General features: G+C 41.6%; 1 protein-coding gene across 4 annotated transcripts in view; it reads left to right on the top strand.

Moving 5' to 3' along the window:
- Positions 1 to 5,258: 5,258 nt before the first annotated feature.
- The window catches only part of IKBKB (inhibitor of nuclear factor kappa B kinase subunit beta), a 44,802-nt gene continuing 24,394 nt past the window's right edge, over positions 5,259 to 25,666 (top strand). For 2 of the 4 annotated variants that reach the window (XM_056570975.1, XM_056570974.1), the window contains exons 1-10: positions 5,259 to 5,397; positions 16,518 to 16,640; positions 16,723 to 16,817; positions 16,916 to 17,033; positions 17,865 to 17,934; positions 18,042 to 18,130; positions 18,374 to 18,463; positions 18,632 to 18,756; positions 20,569 to 20,676; positions 24,360 to 24,489. In XM_056570975.1, the coding sequence (XP_056426950.1) occupies positions 5,386 to 5,397; positions 16,518 to 16,640; positions 16,723 to 16,817; positions 16,916 to 17,033; positions 17,865 to 17,934; positions 18,042 to 18,130; positions 18,374 to 18,463; positions 18,632 to 18,756; positions 20,569 to 20,676; positions 24,360 to 24,489 (960 nt within the window). In that variant the 5' untranslated portion in view covers positions 5,259 to 5,385. Of the gene's footprint in view, positions 5,398 to 5,426; positions 5,448 to 14,256; positions 14,276 to 16,517; positions 16,641 to 16,722; positions 16,818 to 16,915; positions 17,034 to 17,864; positions 17,935 to 18,041; positions 18,131 to 18,373; positions 18,464 to 18,631; positions 18,757 to 20,568; positions 20,677 to 24,359; positions 24,490 to 25,666 lie in introns of those variants that run through there. The other 2 variants (XM_056570977.1, XM_056570976.1) reach the window with 2 other exon arrangements.

Raw genomic sequence — 25,666 nt, 5'->3', positions numbered from 1 at the left:
TAGCGGCGGCCCCGGCTACTGAGAACAGCCGGGGGCTGCAGAGTATGGAGCGGGCACGAGTCGGGAGCCCGCTCCATACACACTGCAGAGCACCGCATGCTGGATATTAGCGGCGGTGATGCATCAGCGGCCCCCGGATACTGAAATCAGCCGGGGGCCGCAGAGTACGGAGCGGGCATGAGTCGGAGCCCGCTCCATACACCCAGAGCGCCACCGTGTCAGATCCGGCTGACAAAATGTGGAACTTGTATCTCCTGATGCCCGGGACATGCTGTTCTTTGCATCAGGAGATACAAATTCCACATCACTAAAAGAATCGATTCAAAAATATTTTGAATCGATTCAGTATCGGCAAGTGAAAAATCGCGATAATCGCGGGAATCGATTTTTTCTTACATCCCTAATGAATAGAGTCTACAGTTATTTCTTATCTGATAGATTTATAACTGTAAGAATAGACAGAACTGAGAATCTATTCATTAGTTTAAACTTGGGAGGGACCATTAATGTCAGATTCAGATTGAAGACTTGGGAAATCCTGAGATGTCTGCTGTTTGTGTATGCTAGATGACGAAATCTAATCCAGCTAACTATATTTATTGGCCATTAGTTGGCGAGATGACTTGACATGATATATCTATATCTTCGGTAATGTCTGCTAATTTTTAAGAAAATATTGAGCTACTCATGGACAAGAGTGCCCTCTCTGGTCAGTGAAATAGTTACATCTGGGCGAGACAAGGGCCTAGCACGTTTTTGTTCTAGAGACGTGATTTGTTAGTTTCTTATCTGATCAAGATAATGGAACCTTGTTTTAAACTGTAGTGGCAAGGGAGGATGGGCAATTCTTTGTTCCTTCTTTTGAGAGAATCCTGGATTATCTTTCTGTTGAGTGAACAGGCTGATCCTATCCAATTTGCTTAACCCACTGGCATTTCTACTTTGTGGTAACTATAAAAGAACTTTCATATTTTTTGATTATTGTTGGCTATTCTATAGCATGGAGAGTTTGTACTTAAGGTAATTTATATTTTCCTACCCACAACTTGTGGATGAATTTATAGATTTCTGTCCAGGTACAACTTTAGTGAATCTGCAGACACGGACATCTATCTGAACACAATAATTTTAATTGTACTTGTGATTCATATCTTCCCAAAAAAATAGTCCCAAATTATAGAATTAGTAAGGGACATTCCCCTCTGCATAGCCACCAATAATTTATATGTTATCGTTTATCAAGGCAAAGTTTCATTCATAATATCTCTAAGCGGGAAAATCACTGTTGCATGTATTAACATATCTTGTATTTAATATACTCATTTCTTATGTATACCAAATGCGTTATATGCTATATACTGTTGATATCTATGCTGCCATCTTGTGGTCAATTTTGAATACCATTGTGAACTAGGGCGGTATACTCCCATCTAGTGGGAACATTTAGGTATTACTGTGACTTAGTATGGTATAATGACATTATATTGATCTGCATATTTTATCATATTTTATATTTCTATATTTTAATTAATAAATTGTATATCTATTTTTACATATTTTATTGTTGAGGTCTTATTTGTGCAACGATATTCCCATCTTCCAAATATTAACGAATAATAGAGGTATTTATTGTGTGGGCCTCTGAGGATCTCACTTGTTTAAAATTTTTTATCCGCGGTCCTCATATTTTTATTTTTGAGAAATAACGTTTATCACTTTATCTTCTTCGTGTATAAATTATACGACAGGGCTTGGTCCTTAAGGGGTCAAAAATACCAGCAGGTTGGCCAAAATATTAGCTGTGCCAGTAAAGTACTGGCCAGGTGGCAACCCTCGACCCATTCCATAGATGAATCCTCTTTAGGAGACATTCTGGCGCTTGCTGGTATCTAAACATCCTTCGAGAACTATTTTCCAATTGACAAATTGGAAAAGGGGATTTGAAATTTCATTGGGGGCTTCACAAGCACTCTTCTTATACAGAGAAAGCAAAGAAATTGGTCTGAGGCAGGCTGTACTAGAAGATGTACCATAGCAGACATGGAGGCTTACAGAAGGCATCTGGTTGCCATGCTAAACAACTGGCACCCTGTGATTGCATTATGGGAGAGCCAATCGGAGGTCTGACAGGCCTCTGATCACAGCATTTAGGAGGTTAAATGACCAGCGTGATCAGTCTGAACACAGATGTTGATCATTGATGGCGTCAGCTCCTAAGATTGCTTCATGCATACCCAGAGCATGGGTCACCTGTTAGCACTCTGTTAAAGGGGTATTCCAGGATTTATTTATATGACTATGCTACAGGGGCTGTACAGTTAGTGTAGTCCATAATACAGAGTCTCACAATTCTTATGTGACTTTTGCCCCAATGTTTATGTATCATACAAAATTACTGTCGTCTCAGGTTTTCACAGGTGATGAAAGGGAGCATGACAGTGCTATAATGGGTGGAGCAACCGCTGGGTGGGAAGGAGATCATTCTGCAAGGAATTGTAGTTTGCAATCGCTGAAGGTCGGAAAACACTGGTCTTTTGCATGGAATGCAGGTCATTTGTGCTTCAGTGGGTGAGGTGGCTGATTTGTCGGGAGGAAAATTACCTTACACTTACAAACAAGGAATCCTGGGATTTGTAATTGAAGTGAGGAAACTTCGAAAGGAAATAGCCAGTTTACAAAAACAAAGCCACAGGGATAATCTCACAACATAGCCATTTAGACATCCTCCACATTAGTCAGCAGATGTTCCCCCACATTAGTCAGCAGATGTTCCTCCACTTTAGGCGGCAGATGTTCCCCCACATTAGGTGGCAGATGTTCCCCCACATTAGGTGGCAGATGTTCCCCCACATTAGCTAGGCACCCCCACAGCCCCCCAGCCCACCCCACATACTTCTTTCCTCTTCCCCGTCGGTTTCTTTTCTCTTCCTCTGCACTCCTGCAGGTCCGGCCTCTTGTGAAAGATTGACAGGGAGAGTCAATCACTCATCGGAGGTAGGCAGAAGCAGGAGACCGCTGTTTAAACAGCGGTCTTCTGCTTCTGTGCTGCGGCTGCAGCAGGGGGGCATGAAAGAGCCACCCCTAAAAAGTGTCGCCTGGGACCATGGCCCCCCGGGACCCATGGTAGGGCACTGGTAAACTGTTTACCTCGATACCCATGACTCAACAGGGTACTTGAGCCTCCTTTCAATTGCACCTTTTCCCCCCTATAACACCCCTAAACTTATACAGATCACACACCTGACCCTCTAAAAACATACAGACCATACACCTTACACCCTAGACTGAAGCAGACCACACACCTGACCCCCTAAACACATACAGGCCATACACCAGACCCTCTAAAAACATACAGACCATACACTTAACCCCCTAGACTGAAGCAGGCCACACACCTGACCCCCTAAACGCATACAGGCAAAACACCTGACCCCTAAATGCATACAGGCCATACACCTGGCCCACTAAACGCATACAGGCCATACACCTGGCCCCCTAAACGCATACAGGCGATACACCTGGCCCCCTAAACGCATACAGGCCATACACCTGGCCCCCTAAACACATACAGGCCATACACCTGACCCCTAAACACATACAGGCCACACACCTGACCCCCTAAACGCATACAGGCCATACACCCGACCCCTTAAACGCATACAGGCCATACACCTGACCCCTAAATGCATACAGGCCATACACCTGACCCCTAGATGCATACAGGCCATACACCTGACCCCTAAATGCATACAGGCCATACACCTGACCCCCTAAATGCATACAGGCCATACACTTGACCCCCTAAACGCATACAGGCCATACACCTGACCCCCTAAACACATAGACGCCATACACCTGACCCCCTAAACACATACAGGCCATACACCTGAACCCCTAAACACATACAGGCCACACACCTGACCCCCTAAACACATACAGACCACACACCTGACCCCCTAAACGCATACAGGCCATACACCTGACCCCCTAAACACATACAGGCCATACACCTGACCCCCTAAACACATACAGGCCATACACCTGAACCCCTAAACACATACGGACCATACACCTGACCCCCTAAACACATACAGGCCATACACCTGACCCCCTAAACACATACAGGCCATACACCTGACTCCCTAAACGCATACAGACCACACACCTGACCCCCTAAACACATACAGGCCATACACCTGACCCCCTAAACACATACAGACCACACACCTGACCCCCTAAACACATACAGACCACACACCTGACCCCCTAAACGCATACAGACTACACACCTGACCCCCTAAACACATACAGACCACACACCTGACCCCCTAAACACATACAGACCACACACCTGACCCCCTAAACACATACAGGCCATACACCTGACCCCTAAACGCATACAGGCCATACACCTGACCCCCTAAACACATACAGGCCATACACCTGACCCCCTAAACACATACAGGCCATACACCTGACCCCTAAACGCATACAGGCCATACACCTGAACCCCTAAACACATACAGGCCATACACCTGACCCCCTAAACACATACAGGCCATACACCTGACCCCCTAAACACATACAGGCCATACACCTGACCCCCTAAACACATACAGGCCATACACCTGAACCCCTAAACACATACAGGCCATACACCTGACCCCCTAAACACATACAGGCCATACACCTGACCCCTAAACGCATACAGGCCATACACCTGAACCCCTAAACACATACAGGCCATACACCTGACCCCCTAAACACATACAGGCCATACACCTGAACCCCTAAACACATACAGGCCATACACCTGACCCCTAAACGCATACAGGTCATACACCTGATCCCCTAGACTGAAATAGGCTACACAGCTGATGCCCTAAACACATACATGCCACACACCTAACTCCTGAGTACCCCCATAGAAGTGTGCCACCAATACTAAGGACCCCCAAATAACTGTATAAACTGGTGTGCCCCCCCCCCCAACAGTAACAGTGCCAGCATTTACCCATCATCATAACTTGGCGAAGCACAGTGCTCCCATTGTGCCCCATCATTATTAGCGCCCCCATGTGTCCACCAGACAGGCCTCAGGACAGGGATAAGCGCTGCCAGATATGAGTGACAGGTCACAGCCCACATACAGGCGGACACATAGGTGACTGCAGGCGATACACGTGACACAGCTGTGGGCGGAACCTAGCCCGTCACTGACAGCGGCGATCACTTCTAACCTTACTGTCCCTTTAAAGGTGACCACGCCTCCGGTGACGTCACACCGGGAACTGAATGAGGAAGTGTGATGTACACAGAGCGCGGCGCGACAGAGACTCCACCGTACTGTCCGACCGGCCCCGTGTGACCCCGTGACCCCGGCTCATGACCCACCAGGTAGGACGGGGCTGATCTCCGTGGACTGACCGTATACACCGGACTATACTGTATATACAGTGCACTATCCATATATACTACTGTCATATACACTGTACTATATATACTACTGTCATGTACACTGTACTATATATACTACTGTCATATACACTGTACTATATATATACTACTGTCATATACACTGTACTATATATATATACTACTGTCATGTACACTGTACTATATATACTACTGTCATATACACTGTACTATATATATATACTACTGTCATGTACACTGTACTATTTATACTACTGTCATATACACTGTACTATATATACTACTGTCATGTACGCTGTACTATATATACTACTGTCATATACACTGTACTATATATACTACTGTCATATACACTGTACTATATATATATACTACTGTCATGTACACTGTACTATATATATACTACTGTCATGTACACTGTACTATATATATATACTACTGTCATATACACTACTATATATATATACTACTGTCATATACACTGTACTATATATATATATACTACTGTCATACACTGTACTATATATATGCTACTGTCATATACACTGTACTATATATATATATATATATATACACTATATATATATATATACACACTACTGTCATATACACTGTACTATATATATACTACTGTCATATACACTGTACTATATATATATACTACTGTCATATACACTGTACTATATATACTACTGTCATATACACTGTACTATATATATATACTACTGTCATATACACTGTACTATATATATATACTACTGTCATGTACACTGTACTATATATACTACTGTCATATACACTGTACTATATATATATACTACTGTCATATACACTGTACTATATATACTACTGTCATGTACGCTGTACTATATATACTACTGTCATATACACTGTACTATATATACTACTGTCATATACACTGTACTATATATATATACTACTGTCATGTACACTGTACTATATATATACTACTGTCATGTACACTGTACTATATATATATACTACTGTCATATACACTACTATATATATATACTACTGTCATATACACTGTACTATATATATATATATACTACTGTCATACACTGTACTATATATATGCTACTGTCATATACACTGTACTATATATATATATATATATATATACACTATATATATATATATACACACTACTGTCATATACACTGTACTATATATATACTACTGTCATATACACTGTACTATATATATATACTACTGTCATATACACTGTACTATATATACTACTGTCATATACACTGTACTATATATATATATACTACTGTCATATACACTGTATTATCTATATGTATATTACTTTACTGTCATATACGCTGTATTATCTATATGTATACTACTTTACTGTCATATACACTGTATCTATATGTATACTACTTTACTGTCATATACACTGTATTATCTATATGTATACTACTTTACTTTCATATACACTGTATTATCTATATGTATACTACTTTACTGTCATATACACTGTACTATATATATACTACTGTCATATACACTGTATTATCTATATGTATACTACTTTACTGTCATATACACTGTATCTATATGTATACTACTTTACTGTCATATACACTGTATTATCTATATGTATACTACTTTACTGTCATATACACTGTATTATCTATATGTATACTACTTTACTGTCATATACGCTGTATCTATATGTATACTACTTTACTGTCATATACACTGTATTATCTATATGTATACTACTTAACTGTCATATACACTGTATCTATATGTATACTACTTTACTGTCATATACACTGTATCTATATGTATACTACTTTACTGTCATATACACTGTATCTATATGTATACTACTTTACTGTCATATACACTGTACTATATATATATACTACTGTCATATACACTATATTATCTATATGTATACTACTTTACTGTCATATACACTGTATTATCTATATGTATACTACTTTACTGTCATATACACTGTATTATCTATATGTATACTACTTTACTGTCATAAACGCTGTATTATCTATTCTACTGTACTATATATACACTGTACTGTCATACACTGTATTATCTATATGTATACTACTTTACTGTCATATACACTGTATCTATATGTATACTACTTTACTGTTATATACACTGTATTATCTACATGTATACTACTTTACTGTCATATACGCTGTATTATCTATTCTACTGTACTATATATACACTGTACTGTCATATACACTGTATTATCTATATGTATACTACTTTACTGTCATATACACTGTATTATCTATATGTATACTACTTTACTGTCATATACGCTGTATTATCTATTCTACTGTACTATATATACACTGTACTGTCATATACACTGTATTATCTATATGTATACTACTTTACTGTCATATACACTGTATTATCTATATGTATACTACTTTACTGTCATATACACTGTATTATCTATATGTATACTACTTTACTGTTATATATGCTGTATTATCTATTCTACTGTTCTATATATACACTGTACTGTCATATATACTGCATTATCTATATATTCTACTATACTATATATAGACACTGTACTGTCATATATACTGTATTATCGATATATATTTACTACTGTACTATAAATACACTGTATTGTTACAGTCATGGCCATAAATGTTGGCACTTCTGTTTTTTTTTTCTAGAAAATGAAGTATTTCTCACAGAAAAGGATTGCAGTAACATGTTTTGCTGTACACATGTTTATTCCCTTTGTGTGTATTGGAACTAAACCAAAATAGGGAGGAAAAAAAGCAAATTGGACATAATGTCACCAAACTCCAGAAATGGGCTGGACAAAATTATTGGCACCCTTAACTTAACCCCTTAACCTCTTGGGGACGCAGGGCGTGTGCATACGCCCTGCATCACCAATCCTTAAGGACTCAGGGCGTACCTGTACACCCTGAGCCCGGTACCGGTGTTTAAAACGGGGTCATGCTGTGACCCCGCGTCACATCGGGTCGGTCCCGGCTACTAGTCATAGCCGGGACCCTGGGCTAACAGCGCGCAGTACCGATCGTTGTGCCGCGCGCTATTAACCCTTCAGTCGCGGCGGTCAAAGTTGACCGCCACGTCTGAAAGTGAAAGTAAACGTTTCCCGGGAGCTCAGTCGGGCTGATCAGGATATCGCGATAAAATCGCGATGTTCCAATCAGCTGGGGCGGAGGTCATCGGGGTTTGATTGCTTCAAGCCTAAGCTACAGGCTTGAGCAATCGAGCCCCTATCTCACTGATCCATGCAAAGCTATGGCTTTGCAGGGATCAGCATAAGAGATCAGTGTGTGCAGTGTTATAGGTCCCTATGGGAGGATAAGAGATCAGTGTGTGCAGTGTTATAGGTCCCTATGGGACCTATAACACTGCAAAAAGAAAGTGAAAAAAAAAAAGTTAACAAAGGTCATTTAACCCCTTCCCTAATAAAAGTTTGAATCTTTTTCCCATAAAAAAAATAAACATATGTGGTATCGCCGCGTGCGTAAATGTCCAAACTATAAAAATATATCATTATTAAACTGCATGTTCAATGGCGTACGCGCAAAAAAATTCCAAAGTCCAAAATAGCGTATTTTTGGTCACTTTTTATATCGTGAAAAAATGAATAAAAAGCGATCAAAAAATCCGATCAATACAAAAATGGTACCGATAAAAACTTCAGAACATGGCGCAAAAAATGAGCCCTCATACTGGCCCGTATAGGGGTTAGAAGATGAGAATTTTTAACATGTAAATTTTCCTGCATGTATTTATGATTTTTTTCCGAAGTACGACAATATCCAACCTATATAAGTAGGGTATCATTTTAACCGTATGGACCTACAGAATAAAGATGGGTGTTATTTTTACCGAAAAATGCACTACGTAGAAACGGAAGCCCCCAAAAGTTACAAAATGACATTTTTTCTTCAATTTTGTGGCACAATAAAAAAAAATTCCGTTTCACCGTGAAAATTTGGGTAAAATGACTAATGTCACTGCAAAGTAGAATTGGTGGCGCAAAAAATAAGCCATAATTTTATGTTCAAAATTGAAAGCGTTATGATTTTTAGAAGGTGATGAGGAAAAAAAATGAAAATGCAAAAACGCTTTCAATTTTGAACATAAAATTCCATATTATGGCTTATTTTTTGCGCCACCAATTCTACTTTGCAGTGACATTAGTCATTTTACCCAAAAATTCACGACTAAATGGGAAAAAAAATCATTGTGCGACAAAATTGAAGAAAAAATGTAATTTTGTAACTTTTGGGGGCTTCCGTTTCTATGCAGGGCATTTTTTGGTCAAAATGACACCTTATATTTATTCTGTAGGTCCATGCGGTTAAAATGATCCCCTACTTATATAGGTTTGATTTTGTCGGACTTCTGAAAAAAATCATAACTACATGCAGGAAAAATTTATATGTTTAAAATTGTCATCTTCTGACCCCTATAACTTTTTTATTTTTCCGCGTACAGGCGGTATGAGGGCTCATTTTTTGCACCGTGTTCTGAAGTTTTTATTGGTACCATTTTGTGTTGATCAGGCTTTTTGATCGCTTTTTATAAAAAAAAAAATGATATTAAAAGTGAGCAAAAATACGCTATTTTAGACTTTGGAATATTTTTTGCGCGTACGCCATTGACCGTGTGGTTTAATTAATTATATAATTTTATAGTTCGGACATTTACGCACGCGGTAATACCACATATGTTAATTTTTATTTACACAGTTTTTTTTTTTTTTTTTTATTAGGGAAGGGATTAAATGTCCTTTGTTAACTTTTTTTCACTTTTTTTTTTTTTGCAGTGTTATAGCTCCCATAGGGACCTATAACACTGCACACACTGATCTCCTATGCTGATCTCTGCAAAGCCAAAGCTTTGCATGGATCAGTCAGATAGGGGCTTGATTTGCTCAACGATCGGACGCCGCAAAGTCAGGTAAGGAGACCTCCGCCTGCGTCCCAGCTGATCGGAACATCGCGATTTTATCGCGATGTCCCGATCAGCCCGACTGAGCTGCCGGGAAGCGTTTACTTTTGTTTTCAGATGCGGCAGTCAACTTTGATCGCCGCGTCTGAAGGGTTAACAGCGCGTGGCACAACGATCAGTGCCGCACGCTGTTAGCCCAGGGTCCCGGCTATTGTTAGCAGCCGGGACCGACCTGGTGTGATGCAGGGTCACGGCGTGGTACGCCCTAAGTCCTTAAGAGGTTAACATTTGGGTGCACACCCTTTGGAAAAAATACAGTATACACTCGAGTATAAGCCGACCCGAATATAAGCTGAGGCCCCTAATTTTACCCCAAAAACCCAGGAAAAGTTATTGACTCGACTATAAGCCTAGGGTGGGAAATACATCATCCCCCCCCCCCCTCATCATCACCGCCTGTCAATCCCTTCTTCAGTGGTCTTCAACCTGTGGACCTCCAGATGTTGCAAAACTACAACTCCCAGCATGACCGGACAGCCATCGGCTGTCCAGGCATGCTGGGAGTTGTAGTTTTGAAACCTCTGGAGGTTCGCAGGTTGAAGACCACTGCGGCCATCGTCATCATCTTCCCCCCCCCCCCCCCCTTCATCATCACCGCCTGTCAATCCCTTCATCAGTGGTCTTCAACCTGCAGACCTCCAGATGTTGCAAAACTACAACTCCTGTCCGGGCATGCTGGGTGTTGTAGTTTTGTAACCTCTGGAGGGCCGCAGGTTGAAGACCACTGCGGCCTTCATCATCATCCAGCAGTGACGATGGCCGCAGTGGTCTCAAACCTGTGGACCTCCAGAAGTTTCAAAACTACAGCCCCCAGCATCCGGGCTTGCTGGGAGTTGTAGTTTTGCAACATCTGGAGGTCCGCAGGTTGAAGACCACTGATGAAGGGATTGACAGGCGGAGAGTTCACTCGAGTATAAGCCGAGGGGGGTGTCTTCAGCACGAAAAATCATGCTGAAAAACTCGGCTTATGCTCGGTAACTGAAATCAGTTGCTTCCTATAACTATCAATAAGCTTCTTACACCTCTCAGCCGGAAGGTTGGACCACTCTTCCTTTGCAAACTGCTCCAGGTCTCTCTTATTCGAAGGCGTCTTTTCCCAACAGCAATTTTAAGATCTCTCCACAGGTTTTCAATGGGATTTAGATCTGGACTCATTGCTGCCACTTCAGAACTCTCCAGTGCTTTGTTGTCATCCATTTCTGGGGGCTTTATGACTTATGTTTGGGGTCATTGTCCTGCTGGAAGACCCAAGATCTCGGACGCAAACCCAGCTTTCTGATACTGGGCTGTACAGTGCTACCCAAAATCTGTTGATAATCCTCAGATTTCATGATGCCTTGTACACATTCAAGGCACCCAGTGACAGAGGCAGCAAAACAACCACAAAACATCATTGACCTCCACCATATGTCACTGTAGGTACTGTGTTCTTTTCTTTGTAGACCTCATTCCGTTTTCGGTAAACAGTAGAATGATGGACTTTACCAAAAAGCTCTATCTTGGTCTCATCTGTCCACAAGACGTTTTACCAGAAGGATTTTGGCTTACTCAAGTTCATTTTGGCAAAATGTAGTCTTGCTTTTTTATATAGTAAAAACAAAAGGAAAAATAGCCAGCACAACAACCTAATACACAGGTGCCCGCTGCTGTGGCAAATACAAAATGTACAAAAAAAGAAAGTTGCAACAGCACTCTTGGTCAAAAAATGGAGGCTCTTATCGCACTTTTTGATCAAAATGTGTCCCCCCATCCACCACGCGGAGGTGGCCTCATATCGGAAGGGACCCTAACATGATAACTCACCTCTGCTGTGCATATAGCCTCTGACTGTGTGACATGTTGGATCAGCCATTGACTAAACCACCTCCAGTCTGAGAGGGGTGGGGTCCACGGCTAAAGAGGGTGCCACACCCCCCAATTTACAAAGTAAACTTACTAGAGGTGGTTTAGTCAATTGCTGATCCAGCATGTCACACAGTCAGAGGCTATATGCACAGCAGAGGTGAGTTATCATGTTAGGGTCACTTCCCATAAGAGCTAAGAGCCTCCATTTTTTGACCTAGAGTGCTGTTGCAACTTTCTTTTTTGTACATTTTGTATTTGCCACAGCAGCGGGCACCTATATATTAGGTTGTTGAGCTGGCTATTTTTCCTTTTGTTTTTACTTTGTAAGTTGGGGGGGGGGTGGCACCCTCTTTAGCCGTGCACCCCACCCCTCTCAGACTGGAGGTGGTTTAGTCAATGGCTGATCCAACATGTGACACAGTCAGAGGCTATGTGCACAGCAGAGGTGAGTTATCATGTTAGGGTCCCATCTGATATGAGGCCACCTCCGCGTGGTGGATGGGGGGACACATTTTGATCAAAAAGTGCGCTAAGAGCCTCCATTTTTTGACCAAGAGTGCTGTTGCAACTTTCTTTTTTGTACATTTTGCTTTTTTATATGTCTCTGTGTCAGCAGTGGGGTCCACCTTGGTCTCCTGCCATAGCATTTCATTTCATTTAAATGTCTATGGATAGTTTGTGCTGACACTAATGCTCTCTGAGCCTGCAGGACAGCTTGAATATCTTTGGAACTTGTTTGGGGCTGCTTATCCACCATCCAGACCATCCTGCGTTGACACCTTTCATCAATTTTTCTCTTCCGTCCATGCCCAGGGAGAATAGCTACAGTGCCATGGGTTGCGAACTTCTTGATAATGTTTCGCACTGTGGACAAAGGCAAATCTAGATATCTGGAGATGGACTTGTAACCTTGAGATTGTTGATATTTTTGTTTTTCAAGTCCTCAGACAATTCTCTTCTCCTCTTTCTGTTGTCCATGCTTAGTGTGGCACACAGACACACAATGCAAAGTCTAAGTGAACTTCTCTCCTTTTTATCTGCTTTCAGGTGTGATTTTTATATTGCCCACACCTGTTACTTGCCCCTTGTGAGTTTAAAGGAGCTTCACATGCTTGAAACTATCTTATTTATCCACAATTTTGAAAGGGTGGCAATAATTTTGCCCAGCCCATTTTTGGAGTTTGGTGACATTATGTCCAATTTGCTTTTTTTCCTCCCTTTTTTGGTTTAGTTCCAATACACACAAAGGGAATAAACATGTGTATAGCAAAACATGTGTTACTGCAATCCTTTTCTGTGAGAAATACTTCATTTTCTAGAAAAATTTCAGGGGTGCCAACATTTACGGCCATGACTGGAGATACAGTGGTCCCTCAACATATGATATTAATTGGTTCCAGGAGAACCATCATATGTTGAAACCATCATATGTCGAGTACATATGTCTATGTAAAAATGGTAATTGGTTCTGGGGCCATGGAACCATTGTATGTTGAATACATATCTCTATGGGAAACTGCTAATTGGTTCTGGGATGACCATTGTATGTGGAGTGTATGGGGAGTGTTTAACAAACCAGGGTGCCTCCAGCTGTTGCACAACTACAACTCCCAGCATGCATGTACAGCCATTGACTGTCTGGACATGCTGGGAGTTATAGTTTTGCAACAGCTGGAGGCACACTGATAGGGAAACATTGATGTATGGGGTGTATAGTGTGTATATGTATTGTATGTGATGTGTGACATCGCATACAGTACTGTACAGTTCTTTAAATACCTTCAGGGGGGACAGAATGTCCTCCATTACCATCCTGCCGACTACAGCTCTATAGGAAAGGAAGGGGAGCAGCTCATTGGATGCCTGCAGCAAGATGCTGCAGGCTATTGGCTATGGCTGCACTGGGGGGGGGGGCATATACGGAGCTCACAGTGGAAGCCTGTATGAGTTAGCAGGACAGCATGTGAGTAACAGGAGGCAGAACGGGACACACGGGGACATTATACAACTGTCTGTCAGTTGCTGAAGTTGTCAGCGCTGTCAGATAGCTGTTTGTATGATGGCCCCGACACACAACAGCATCATATGTCGATGCTGCCTTCAACATACGATGGGCTCTGAGAGGCCATCATATGTTGAAATGATCATATGTCGGGGCCATCATAAGTCGGGGGATCACTGTACACTGTATTATATATACTACTGTACTATATATACACTGTACTATATACACTGTATTATCTCTCTCTTCTCAGACCATATATACAGTGCTGATTTCTGGTCTGAGGGCCATATTGGCCCATGTTTACTAAATTAAGAGACAACACTTTTTGTAGTTTGTTTTTATTTTTTTATTTTTTTTATTTTTTCCCCGACAGATTTCTCATGTCTTTATGTCAGTTTTTTTTCTTGCAACTCAAAAAACATCACAGTAAATAATCAAGTCCTGACTAATTTATGACATCATGGAGGAGATTTATCAAAACCCGACTAGAGGAAAAGTTGCTGAGTTGCCCATAGCAACCAATCAGATCACTTCTTTGATTTTTCAGAGACCTTTTCAAAAGTGAAAGAAGCAAGCTGATTGGTTGCTATGGGCAACTCAGCAACTTTTTCTCTATACAGGTTTTGTAAATCTCCCCCCATATGCACAAATTGTCCCATAATGGCGCAACTAAATGCAGGGAGGGACACATCAAAAACCAACCTAATACACTAACCAACAAGTAGTTTACTAAGTCTGAAGTAACATGAAAGTAAAACCCTAAGAGTAGGGTCACATGCTGTATTTTGCTGCTGCTTATTTTCCTGCCCATTGAAGTCAGTGGGTAACAAAATATGCAGCTGATTTTGCTACCTATTGACTTCAGTGGAAATATATAGCAGCAAAATATGCCACGCGTGACCCTACCCTAATACGTAATGATTTGAAAACCTGACAATCTTAGTAAATCTGAGTAGTTGTCAGACTGTATTACTTCCAAAAGTCCTAATAAAATAGTTCAGCTCCTAATACACGGGCAGATGGCTGATACAAGCGCTAGTACATGCTGATCTGTGTTCATTGCTAGAACAGTGCCAGACAGTCAGTACCCCAGAACACTGCTCCCCCTCAGAACAATGTAGCTTCTCTTCTTTCTGACATGGAAGATCCATGTGAGCAGCCATTATACACAGGCTTTTTCTATGTGTAGGTGAGGGAAGCAGGACTCGCATGCTTTCTCTATCTGAAGGTGAGGGAAGCAGGACTCACAGGCTTTCTCTATATGTAGGTGAGGGAAGCAGGACTCACAGTCTTTCTCTATGTGTAGGTGAGGGAAGCAGGACTCACAGGCTTTCTCTATATGTAGGTGGAGAAGCAGGACTCACAGGCTTTCTCTGTGTAGGTGAGAGAAGCAGGACTCACAGGCTTTTTCTATGTGTAGGTGAGAGAAGCAGGACTCACATGCTTTCTCTATCTGAAGGTGAGGGAAACAGGACTCACAGGCTTTCTCTGTGTAGGTGAGGGAAGCAGGACTCACATGCTTTTTCTATGTGTAGGTGAGAGAAGCAGGACTCACAGGCTTTCTCTATGTGTAGGTGGAGAAGCAGGACTCACAGGTTTTCTCTATGTGTAGGTGAGAGAAGCAGGACTCACAGGCTTTTTCTATGTGTAGGTGAGAGAAGCAGGACTCACAGGCTTTCTCTATATGTAGGTGAGGGAAGCAGGACTCACAGGCTTTCTCTATATGTAGGTGAGGGAAGCAGGACTCACAGGCTTTCTCTATATGTAGGTGAGGGAAGCAGGACTCACAGGCTTTCTCTATATGTAGGTGAGGGAAGCAGGACTCACAGGCTTTCTCTATATGTAGGTGAGGGAAGCAGGACTCACAGGCTTTCTCTATGTAGGTGAGGGAAGCAGGACTCACAGGCTTTCTCTATGTGTAGGTAGGAGAACAGGAATCACAGGCTTTCTCTATATGAAGGTGGGGGAAGCAGGATTCACAGGCTTTCTCTATGTGTAGGTGGAGAAGCAGGACTCACAGGCTTTCTCTTTGTGTAGGTGAGGGAAGCAGGACTCATAGGCTTTCTCTGTATGTAGGTGGGAGAAGCAGGACTCACAGGCTTATATATATCTAGGTCCAGTATATTGTGTGCCACTGCTCAAATATCCATGAACTGTTTATGATGTAACAATAATATTGCAAAATATATTATTCCTGTAGGATGTCCCCGCATGCCGGACCAGCTGGCCTCCCCCAACACACACACAGAGCTGTGGCCCCTGGGAGATGAAGGAGCGGCTGGGCACTGGAGGCTTTGGATACGTCCTTCGCTGGCTCAATAAGGTGAGAAACTGTCCCTGTGTGTGTGTCCGTGTGTGAATCCCCACATGTGTATCATCACAGGATGATCTCCATCTCTTCTCAGGATACAGGAGAGGAAGTGGCCATCAAACAATGTCGGCAGGAGCTGAGCCCCAAAAATCGCGAGAGATGGTGCCTGGAAATACAGATCATGAAGAAGTAGGGACTAGTGCTCTAAAGAACAGCTGGGAAAGGGAGATAAGTTGGGACAGGTCTTCCATGGTTTGATGCCATGTTGGTGTTTCTTTCTGGTACAGATTAAATCACAAGAACGTTGTGTCTGCCCGAGAGGTACCTGAGGGGCTGCAGAAACTGGCGCCCAATGATCTTCCTCTGCTGGCTATGGAGTTCTGCTTAGGAGGTGATCTACGGAAGGTGCGTAATATAATATATAATATCTATATGTTTTATTACAATGTTCCTCAACCATTGGCTCTCCAGCTGTTGCAAAACTACCACTCACGGCATGTAGGCTGTCAGGGCATGCTGGGAGTGGTAGTTTTGCAACAGCTGGAGAATCATCTGTGGAGAGCATTGGTTTATAAGATGAGTTTTTCACCAAAGGTGTGGCCTATGACGTTCATGGTCATGTAGGTTGATGGTCAAGGGCGCACATACTTTTGACCATACAGTGTATATTTGTATATCATACATGACGGTGTAGTCTTTACAAATAAGACGTGATGGTGTAGTCTTTACAAATAAGACATGATGGTGTAGTCTTTAAAATAAGACATGATGGTGTAGTCTTTACAAATAAGACATGATGGTGTAGTCTTTACAAATAAGACATGAGGGTGTATTCTTTACAAATAAGACGTGACGGTGTATTCTTTACAAATAAGACGTGATGGTGTAGTCTTTACAAATAAGACATGATGGTGTAGTCTTTAAAATAAGACATGATGGTGTAGTCTTTACAAATAAGACATGATGGTGTAGTCTTTACAAATAAGACATGAGGGTGTATTCTTTACAAATAAGACGTGACGGTGTATTCTTTACAAATAAGACATGATTGTGTAGTCTTTACAAATAAGACGTGAGGGTGTATTCTTTACAAATAAGACATGAGGGTGTATTCTTTACAAATAAGACGTGACGGTGTATTCTTTACAAATAAGACGTGACAGTGTATTCTTTACAAATAAGACATGACGGTGTATTCTTTGCACTCTATAACCCATTGCCTCCTTCTACATACAGCACTTAAACCACTATGAAAACTGCTGTGGACTAAAAGAGGGGCCCATCCTGAGCCTGCTGTCTGACATCTGTAAGTGCCCCTCCGTATTAGAATCCCCTGTACCTGGGTGTATATGGGCATTTGACTAAATTTACCCCTTTGATGCTGTGTGATGCAGTTTTCCGTTTTCCCTTTAGCCTCTGCGCTTCGCTATCTCCATGAGAATCGGATCATCCACCGAGACTTAAAGCCGGAAAACATCGTCTTACAGCAGGAGGAGCATAGGGTAAGCTAAGGACTACTGCGGTAGGATATTGAATCTACGTACTAGGGTTAAAGGAGTAGTCCTGTATATCTGATCTGATAAGTGTCAGCGCCCATCTTTTTAAGTGGAAAGGATGGGGGGGGGAACTGCTCACACAAAGCAATTATTGTACTAGGGATAAGATGGCGTCTGGTGGAATTTCATTTAACAGATTATGGATTTGTGACTGAAGGATCCTTATGTATATATCAACTTTTTTTTCAGTTCATCCATAAAATAATAGATTTGGGATATGCCAAGGAGCTGGATCAGGGCAGTCTGTGCACCTCCTTTGTTGGCACCTTGCAGTACCTGGTGAGTAGTCACATGTTCAGGGCACTATCAGCATAATAAAATACATATTTGCCTTGGCAATAGCCGCTTGGCATGAGTTGTTAAAGTTCAGTTTACTACCCACTGGTACCTCCAGATCTTTTTCTCTACTTGAGATTGTAGTCTCTATCAAATTTTTTTGTGTCTTAGGCACCTGAATTACTGGAGCAGCAGAAGTACACAGTGACTGTAGACTACTGGAGTTTTGGCACACTGGCCTTCGAGTGTATAACAGGATTTCGGCCATTTCTTCCTAACTGGCAGCCAGTGCAGTGGTGAGGCACATGTATATCACTTAACCACAAGCTTGTCTTTTCTATCCTTGTAACGTCATCTCTCACTTATAGAAACAAAGAATGTGGCGGCAGATAAGAACCATTTGCCCCATCTAGTCTGCCCAATAATCTGAATCCTATCAATAGTCCCTGGCCCTATCTTATATGAAGGATTGCCTTATGCCTATCTCTATCTTATATGAAGGATTGCCTTATGCCTATCTCTATCTTATATGAAGGATAGCCTTATACCTAGCTATATCTTATATGAAGGATAGCCTTATACCTATCTCTATCTTATATGAAGGATAGCCTTATACTTATCTCTATCTTATATGAAGGCCTTATATCTATCTCTATTTTATATGAAGGATAGCATTATACCTATCTCTATCTTATATGAAGGATAGCCTTATACTTATCTCTATCTTATATGAAGGATAGCCTTATACCTATCCCTATCTTATATGAAGGATAGCCTTATACCTATATCTATCTTATATGAAGGATAGCCTTATACCTATCTCTATCTTATATGAAGGATAGCCTTATACCTATCTCTATCTTATATGAAGGATAGCCTTATACCTATCCCTATCTTATATGAAGGATAGCCTTATACCTATCTCTATCTTATATGAAGGATAGCCTTATACCTATCTCTATCTTATATAAAGGATAGCCTTATACCTATCTCTATCTTATATGAAGGATAGCCTTATGCTTATCCCTATCTTATATGAAGGATAGCCTTATGCTTATCCCATGCATGTTTAAACCTCTTCACTGTATTTGCAGCGACCACTTCTGCAGGAAGGCTATTCCATGTCTCCACTACTCTCTCAGTAAAGTAATACCTGATATTACTGCAGAAACCTTTCCCCTCTAATATAAAACTATGTCCTCTTGTGGTAGTTATTTTTCTTTTAAATCTCCTCTCCTCCTTTACCGTGTTTATTCCCTTTATGTATTTAAATGTCTCTATCATATCCCCTCTGTCTTTTTCTTCCAAGCTATACATGTTAAGGTCTTTTTAACCTTTCCTGGTAAGTTTTATCCTGCAATCCATGTACTAGTTTAGTATCTTCTTTGAACTCTCTCTAGACCATCTATATCCTTCTGGAGATACGGCCTCCAGTACTGCGCACAATACTCCAAGTACTGTTCTGTACAGCGGCATGAGCACTTCTCTCTTTCTACTGCTTATACCTCTCCCTATACATCCAAGCATTCTGCTAGCGTTTCCTGCTGCTCTATTACATTGTCTTCCTACCTTTAAGTCTTCTGAAATAATTACTCCTAAATCCATTTCCTCAGATACTGAGGTCAGGGCTGTGTCAATTATTCTATATTCTGCCCGAGGGTTTTTACGCCCCAGGTGCATTATCTTGCACTTATCCACATTCAGTTTCAGTTGCCAGAGTTCTGACCATTCTCCTAGTTTTCCTAAATTATTTTCCATTTGGCAGATCCCTCCGGGAACATCAACCCTGTTACGTATCTTTGTGTCATCAGCAAAAAGACCAACACCTTACCATTGAGACCTTCTGTAATATCGCTAATGAAGATATTAAACAATATTGGTCCCAGTACAGATCCCTGAGGTCCCCACTGGTAACAAGACCTTGCTCTGAATATTCTCCATTGACTACAACCCTCTGTTGTCTGTCATTCAGCCACTGCCTAATCCACTCAACAATATGGGAGTCCAAGCTCAATGACTAGTTTATTGATAAGTCTTCTATGTGTAACATGGGTTGTTGAAGTTCAGTTTACTGAACTTTATATGATATGTGTGTTTTCGGGGTGTAGGCACAACAAGGTACGTGAGAAGAACAATGAGCACATCATGGTGTATGAAGACCTCTCAGGAGTGCCGAAATTCTCCAGTGTCCTGCCAATGCCCAATCACCTCAGTGGGTAAGAACGTCTTTCCTCATCTCTTTCTCTTTAGTCTGGTCAAGTCTTTGGGGGTCATTTACACTTGGAAAGTAAATAAATATGGTAGTACCAATGACAGAGTAAAGGGGTAATGAATCACTGGAAAACATTATTATTATTATTATTTTTTTTTTTTTAAATCAACTGGTGCCGGAAAGTTAAACAGATTTGTTAATGACTTCTATTTAAAAATCTTAACCCTTCCAGTACTTATCAGCTGCTGTATGTTCCACAGGAAGTTCTTTTTCTTTTTGCATTTCCTTTCTGTCTGACCACAGTGCTCTCTGCTGACATCTCTGTCCATTTTAGGAACTGTCCAGAGTAGGAGTAATAAATCCCCATAGCAAACCTATCCTGCTCTGGGCAGAGGTGTCAGCAGAGAGCACTGTGGTCAGACAGAAAGGAAACTCAAAAAGAAAATAACTTCCTGTGGAGCATACAGCAGCTGATAAGTACTGGAAGGGTTAAGATTTTGAAATTGAAGTCATTTACAAATCTGTTTAACTTTCTGGAATCAGTTGATTTAAAAAAAATATATATATATAATGTTTTCCAGTGTAGTACCCCTTTAACTTTTCTGCTATGAAACAATTTCACAGTCACTTCTTGCAGGTTTATAGTAATGGTTGTGGTTGTCGGAACCGCCCCCTAGCACTGATACAGTCAGTATAATGCAGGACGCAGTGAGAGGATTGTGGTAATGGGGGTAGCTCATGTTACTGGAAGTCTTTCTATAGCGCTTACAGTAATGGGAACGTTCCTCTTTTATAGGGGACACAGGACATGTGTAGAGCTCAGCATTGTTATTAAAAGCTTTAATTTTAAACATTCTTATTGAAACAAGAAACGTGTAGCATGAGCACAAACTAGTCTGCCCATGTGTTGTGTTGTTTTCTATGACATTTGTATGAAAACCTAGGTCAGTGTTTCCCAACCAGGGTGCCTCCAGCTGTTGCAAAAACTACAACTCCCAGCATGCCTGGACAGCCTTCGGCTGTCCAGGCATGCTGGGAGTTGTAGTTTTGCAACAGCTGTAGGCACCCTGGTTGGGAAACACTGAACTAGATTGTGCCGCATCATTCAGGAGAGCAGTCCGGCTGCACTTGTATCGGTTCTTACTCTACATTGCCCACGATTCCTTTTTTTTTTCTCCCTCGGCTCATAGCAAAATCTCACTTTTCAAGCTCCTCATATGGATATTCTGTGTGTGAAAAAATGTCCATGTCTTCAGTAATGTGATAAGATGGTTCGAAAATAAATGGGAATTTTAGTGCATCCTGGGAGAAAGCCATGATCAAAAGCAGTAGCCTCTGATAGAAGTCCGATAATAATCTGACATTTGCTTCCTACCTGATCAATCTGCAGATGACACTGTTATGGGGGATCTGCAGATGACACTGTTATGGGGGATCTGCAGATGACACTGTTATGGGGGATCTGTGCATGATGCAGTTATGGGGGAGCTGTGCATGATGCAGTTATGAGGGATCTGTACATGATGCACTGTTATTGGGGATCTGTAGATGATGCACTGTTATGGGAGATTTGTACATGATGCAGTTATGGCGATCTGTAGATGACGCACTGTTATGGGGGATCTGTAGATGACGCACTTATGGGGGATCTGTAGATGACGCACTGTTATGGGGATCTGTAGATGATGCACTGTTATGGGGATCTGTAGATGATGCACTTTTATGGGGGATCTGTAGATGATGCACTGTTATGGGGGATCTGTAGATGACGCACTGTTTTGGGGTAATCTGTAGATGACGCACTGTTATGGGGGATCTGTAGATGACGCACTGTTATGGGGGATCTGTAGATGACGCACTGTTACGGGGCATCTGTAGATGATGCACTGTTATGGGGTAATCTGTAGATGACACACTGACAGACAGCCATGATCAAAAGCAGTAGCTAACTTGCATTATCTGATAGGAGTCTGAGGTAGTCTGTCATTTGCTTCCTGCCTTATCAATCGTCCAGATTCTGATGTCTCATTGCTTTACACTGCAGCTCTGCTTGTTTAGAATGGCTGATTTCCAGTTTCTTGGCAAACTAGTAGTCAGGGAGATATTTTGATGCTTTATATTCATTGACTCCCCTGACCGGGGTACATTGCCAGGCTTTGTGTTCTGTAGGATCTGTCCACAGTGATCCATCCTCTGTGGTGACTGCCGACAGACATTTATACAGTGCTATGGTGTAAAGATAGATGGAGAAACCAACCAGAAAGGACTTTAATGGGGGAGATCTATCAAAACCTGTCCAGAGGAAAAGATGCCCAGTTGCCCATAGCAACCAATCAGATCTTTCATTTTGCAGAGGCCTTGTTAAAAATGAAAGATGCAATCTGGTTGGTTGCTATGGGCAACAGGTCAACTTTTCCTCTGGACAGGTTTTGATAAATCTTCCCCTTTGTGGACTTTCGCAGGCAGAGAAGAATTCCGTCTGTGATAAGTAGGGATCATTCCTCTTCATCTAGGTTCATACTATGGAATTTCCTGCCAAAGGTTCCGATGGCGGCCGTTGCCATCTGAATTACTCCTGCGTGGACATTGCTGATCCCCATAGACGGCAATGCATTCCATTGGATGAACTTCTGTGGAAGTATTGTGCAGCGGAATCCCATTGTTTCACCGGATTTTAAAACAGAATTCCGCTCGGAAATTCCTTACTGTGAACCTAGCCTAAGTGTAGATTATGCACTGTTACGGGGATCTGTAGATGACACACTGTTACAGGGAATCTGTACATGACACACTGTTATGGGGGATCTGTACATGACACACTGTTATGGGGGATCTGTACATGATGCACTGTTATGGGGGATCTGTACATGATGCACTGTTATGGGGGATCTGTACATGACACACTGTTATGGGGGATCTGTACATGATGCACTGTTATGGGGGATCTGTACATGATGCACTGTTATGGGGGATCTGTACATGATGCACTGTTATGGGGGATCTGTACATGATGCAGTTATGGGGGATCTGTACATGATGCAGTTATGGGGGATCTGTACATGATGCAGTTATGGGGGAATCTGTACATGATGCATTTATGGGGAATCTGTACATGATGCAGTTATGGGGAATCTGTACATGATGCAGTTATGGGGGGATCTGTACATGATGCACTGTTGTGGGGGATCTGTACATGATGCACTATTATGGGGGATCTGTTCATGATGCCGACTGAATTAGTCCTGCGCGGACATTGCTGATCCCCATAGACGGCAATGCATTCCACCAAAAAGAGTAAAGATAATTTTTTCTTTGGATGAACTTCCGTGGAAGTACTGTGCAGCGGAATCCCATTGTTTCACCGGATTTCAAAAAGGAATTCCGCTCGGAAATTCCTTAGTGTGAACCTAGCCTAAGTAGGGGTGGGCTTTTTGTAATTTGCATTGACTACAGGAAAAATGTTTGGGCTCCTTAATGATCTATTCACACGTACAGTATTCTGCGCAGATTTGATACACAGGATTTTCTGCTGCAGATTTCAATGTAAACTGAACACAGCTTGAAATCCTGCGCATCAAATCTGCGCAGAATACTGTACGTGTGAATAGACTCTTACACTCTCATATTTATTTCATATGTAAATGTCTCCTTGGGTTATAGATTGTAATGTTGGTTTCTTTGCCTTAGGATCTTGGCTGGTAAGTTAGAACGCTGGTTACGGTGTATGTTAATGTGGCACCCGAGGCAGAGAGGCACAGACCCACAGAATCCAGAAATCGGCTGTTTTCATGCACTGGACGCCATTATTAGCCTTAAGGTAAATGAACATGTTTGTATGTATCAGGTGCCATTTCATCACCATTTATAATCCCTCTTAAAGGGGTACCCCAGTGGAAAACTTTTTTTTTTTTTCTTTAATGAACTGATGCCAGAAAGTTAAACAGATTTGTAAATGACTTCTATTAAAAAATATTTACCCTTCCAGGACTTTTTAGCAGCTTTATGCTACAGAGGAAATTCTTTTCTTTTTGAATTTCTTTTTTGTCTTGTCCACAGTGCTCTCTGCTGACACCTCTGTCCGTGTCAGGAACTGTCCAGAGCAGCATAGGTTTGCAATTGGGATTTTCTCCTGCTCTGGACAGTTCCTGATACGGGCATCAGGTGTCAGCAGAGAGCACTGTGGACAAGACAAAAAAGAAATTCAAAAAGAAAATAATTTCCTCTGTAGCATACAGCTGCTAAAAGGTAGTGGAAGGGTAAAGATTTTTCAATAGAAGTAATTTACAAATCTAGACAAAAGGATATTTGAGGCTCAAGGTCTTTGGATAAGGAACACACTTGTTGGTTAAGATATAGTAGATATTTATTAATTAATTTCTATCAACTGATAATCCGGGATCACAGGGCCCTTGTAAATCCACGGAATCAGAAGATTTATAAAATCATAAAATTCATATATATATATTCATAGATATAAAAATAAATATCTATATATATATATATATATATATATAGATATAGATGTATAAGACCACTGGAAATGATAGCAGCTATTTCAAATCGGCACTCTGGATAGTATTTGTATATAGATAATGTCCATAGAAGGGCCAATGCAGTCCTGAATATATATATCACAGTCTTTCACACTTCTAAATGTCCTTTTATGACAGTAAAGTGGCAGTTGAATAATATTCAGGTGTCTGTGGCCTCAGACCTAGATGTCGCTCTGTATGTTATATAGAGTAATCCTAGGATGCTGTATTCCACAGCGCAGGTTATTCAAATGCCGGCAGTAAATTCAAACTATGCGCATAGTATTAGCCCCTTAAGGACCAAGGACGTACCGGTACGTCCTTGGTCCTGCTCTCCTGATATAACGTGGGGTTACACAGTAACCCCACGTCATATCACGGCGGGCCCCGCGTCATAGTGAAGCCGGGACTCGCCTCTAATAGCGTGCAGCGCCGATCGCGGCGCCGCGCGCTATTAACCCT

This window comes from Hyla sarda, chromosome 4 (assembly GCF_029499605.1).
Source record: "Hyla sarda isolate aHylSar1 chromosome 4, aHylSar1.hap1, whole genome shotgun sequence".
In the NCBI taxonomy this organism is placed as follows: Eukaryota; Metazoa; Chordata; class Amphibia; order Anura; family Hylidae; genus Hyla; species Hyla sarda.
The sequence above is the reverse complement of the archived record's forward strand: the minus strand, read 5'-3'. Positions and strand labels throughout refer to the sequence as shown.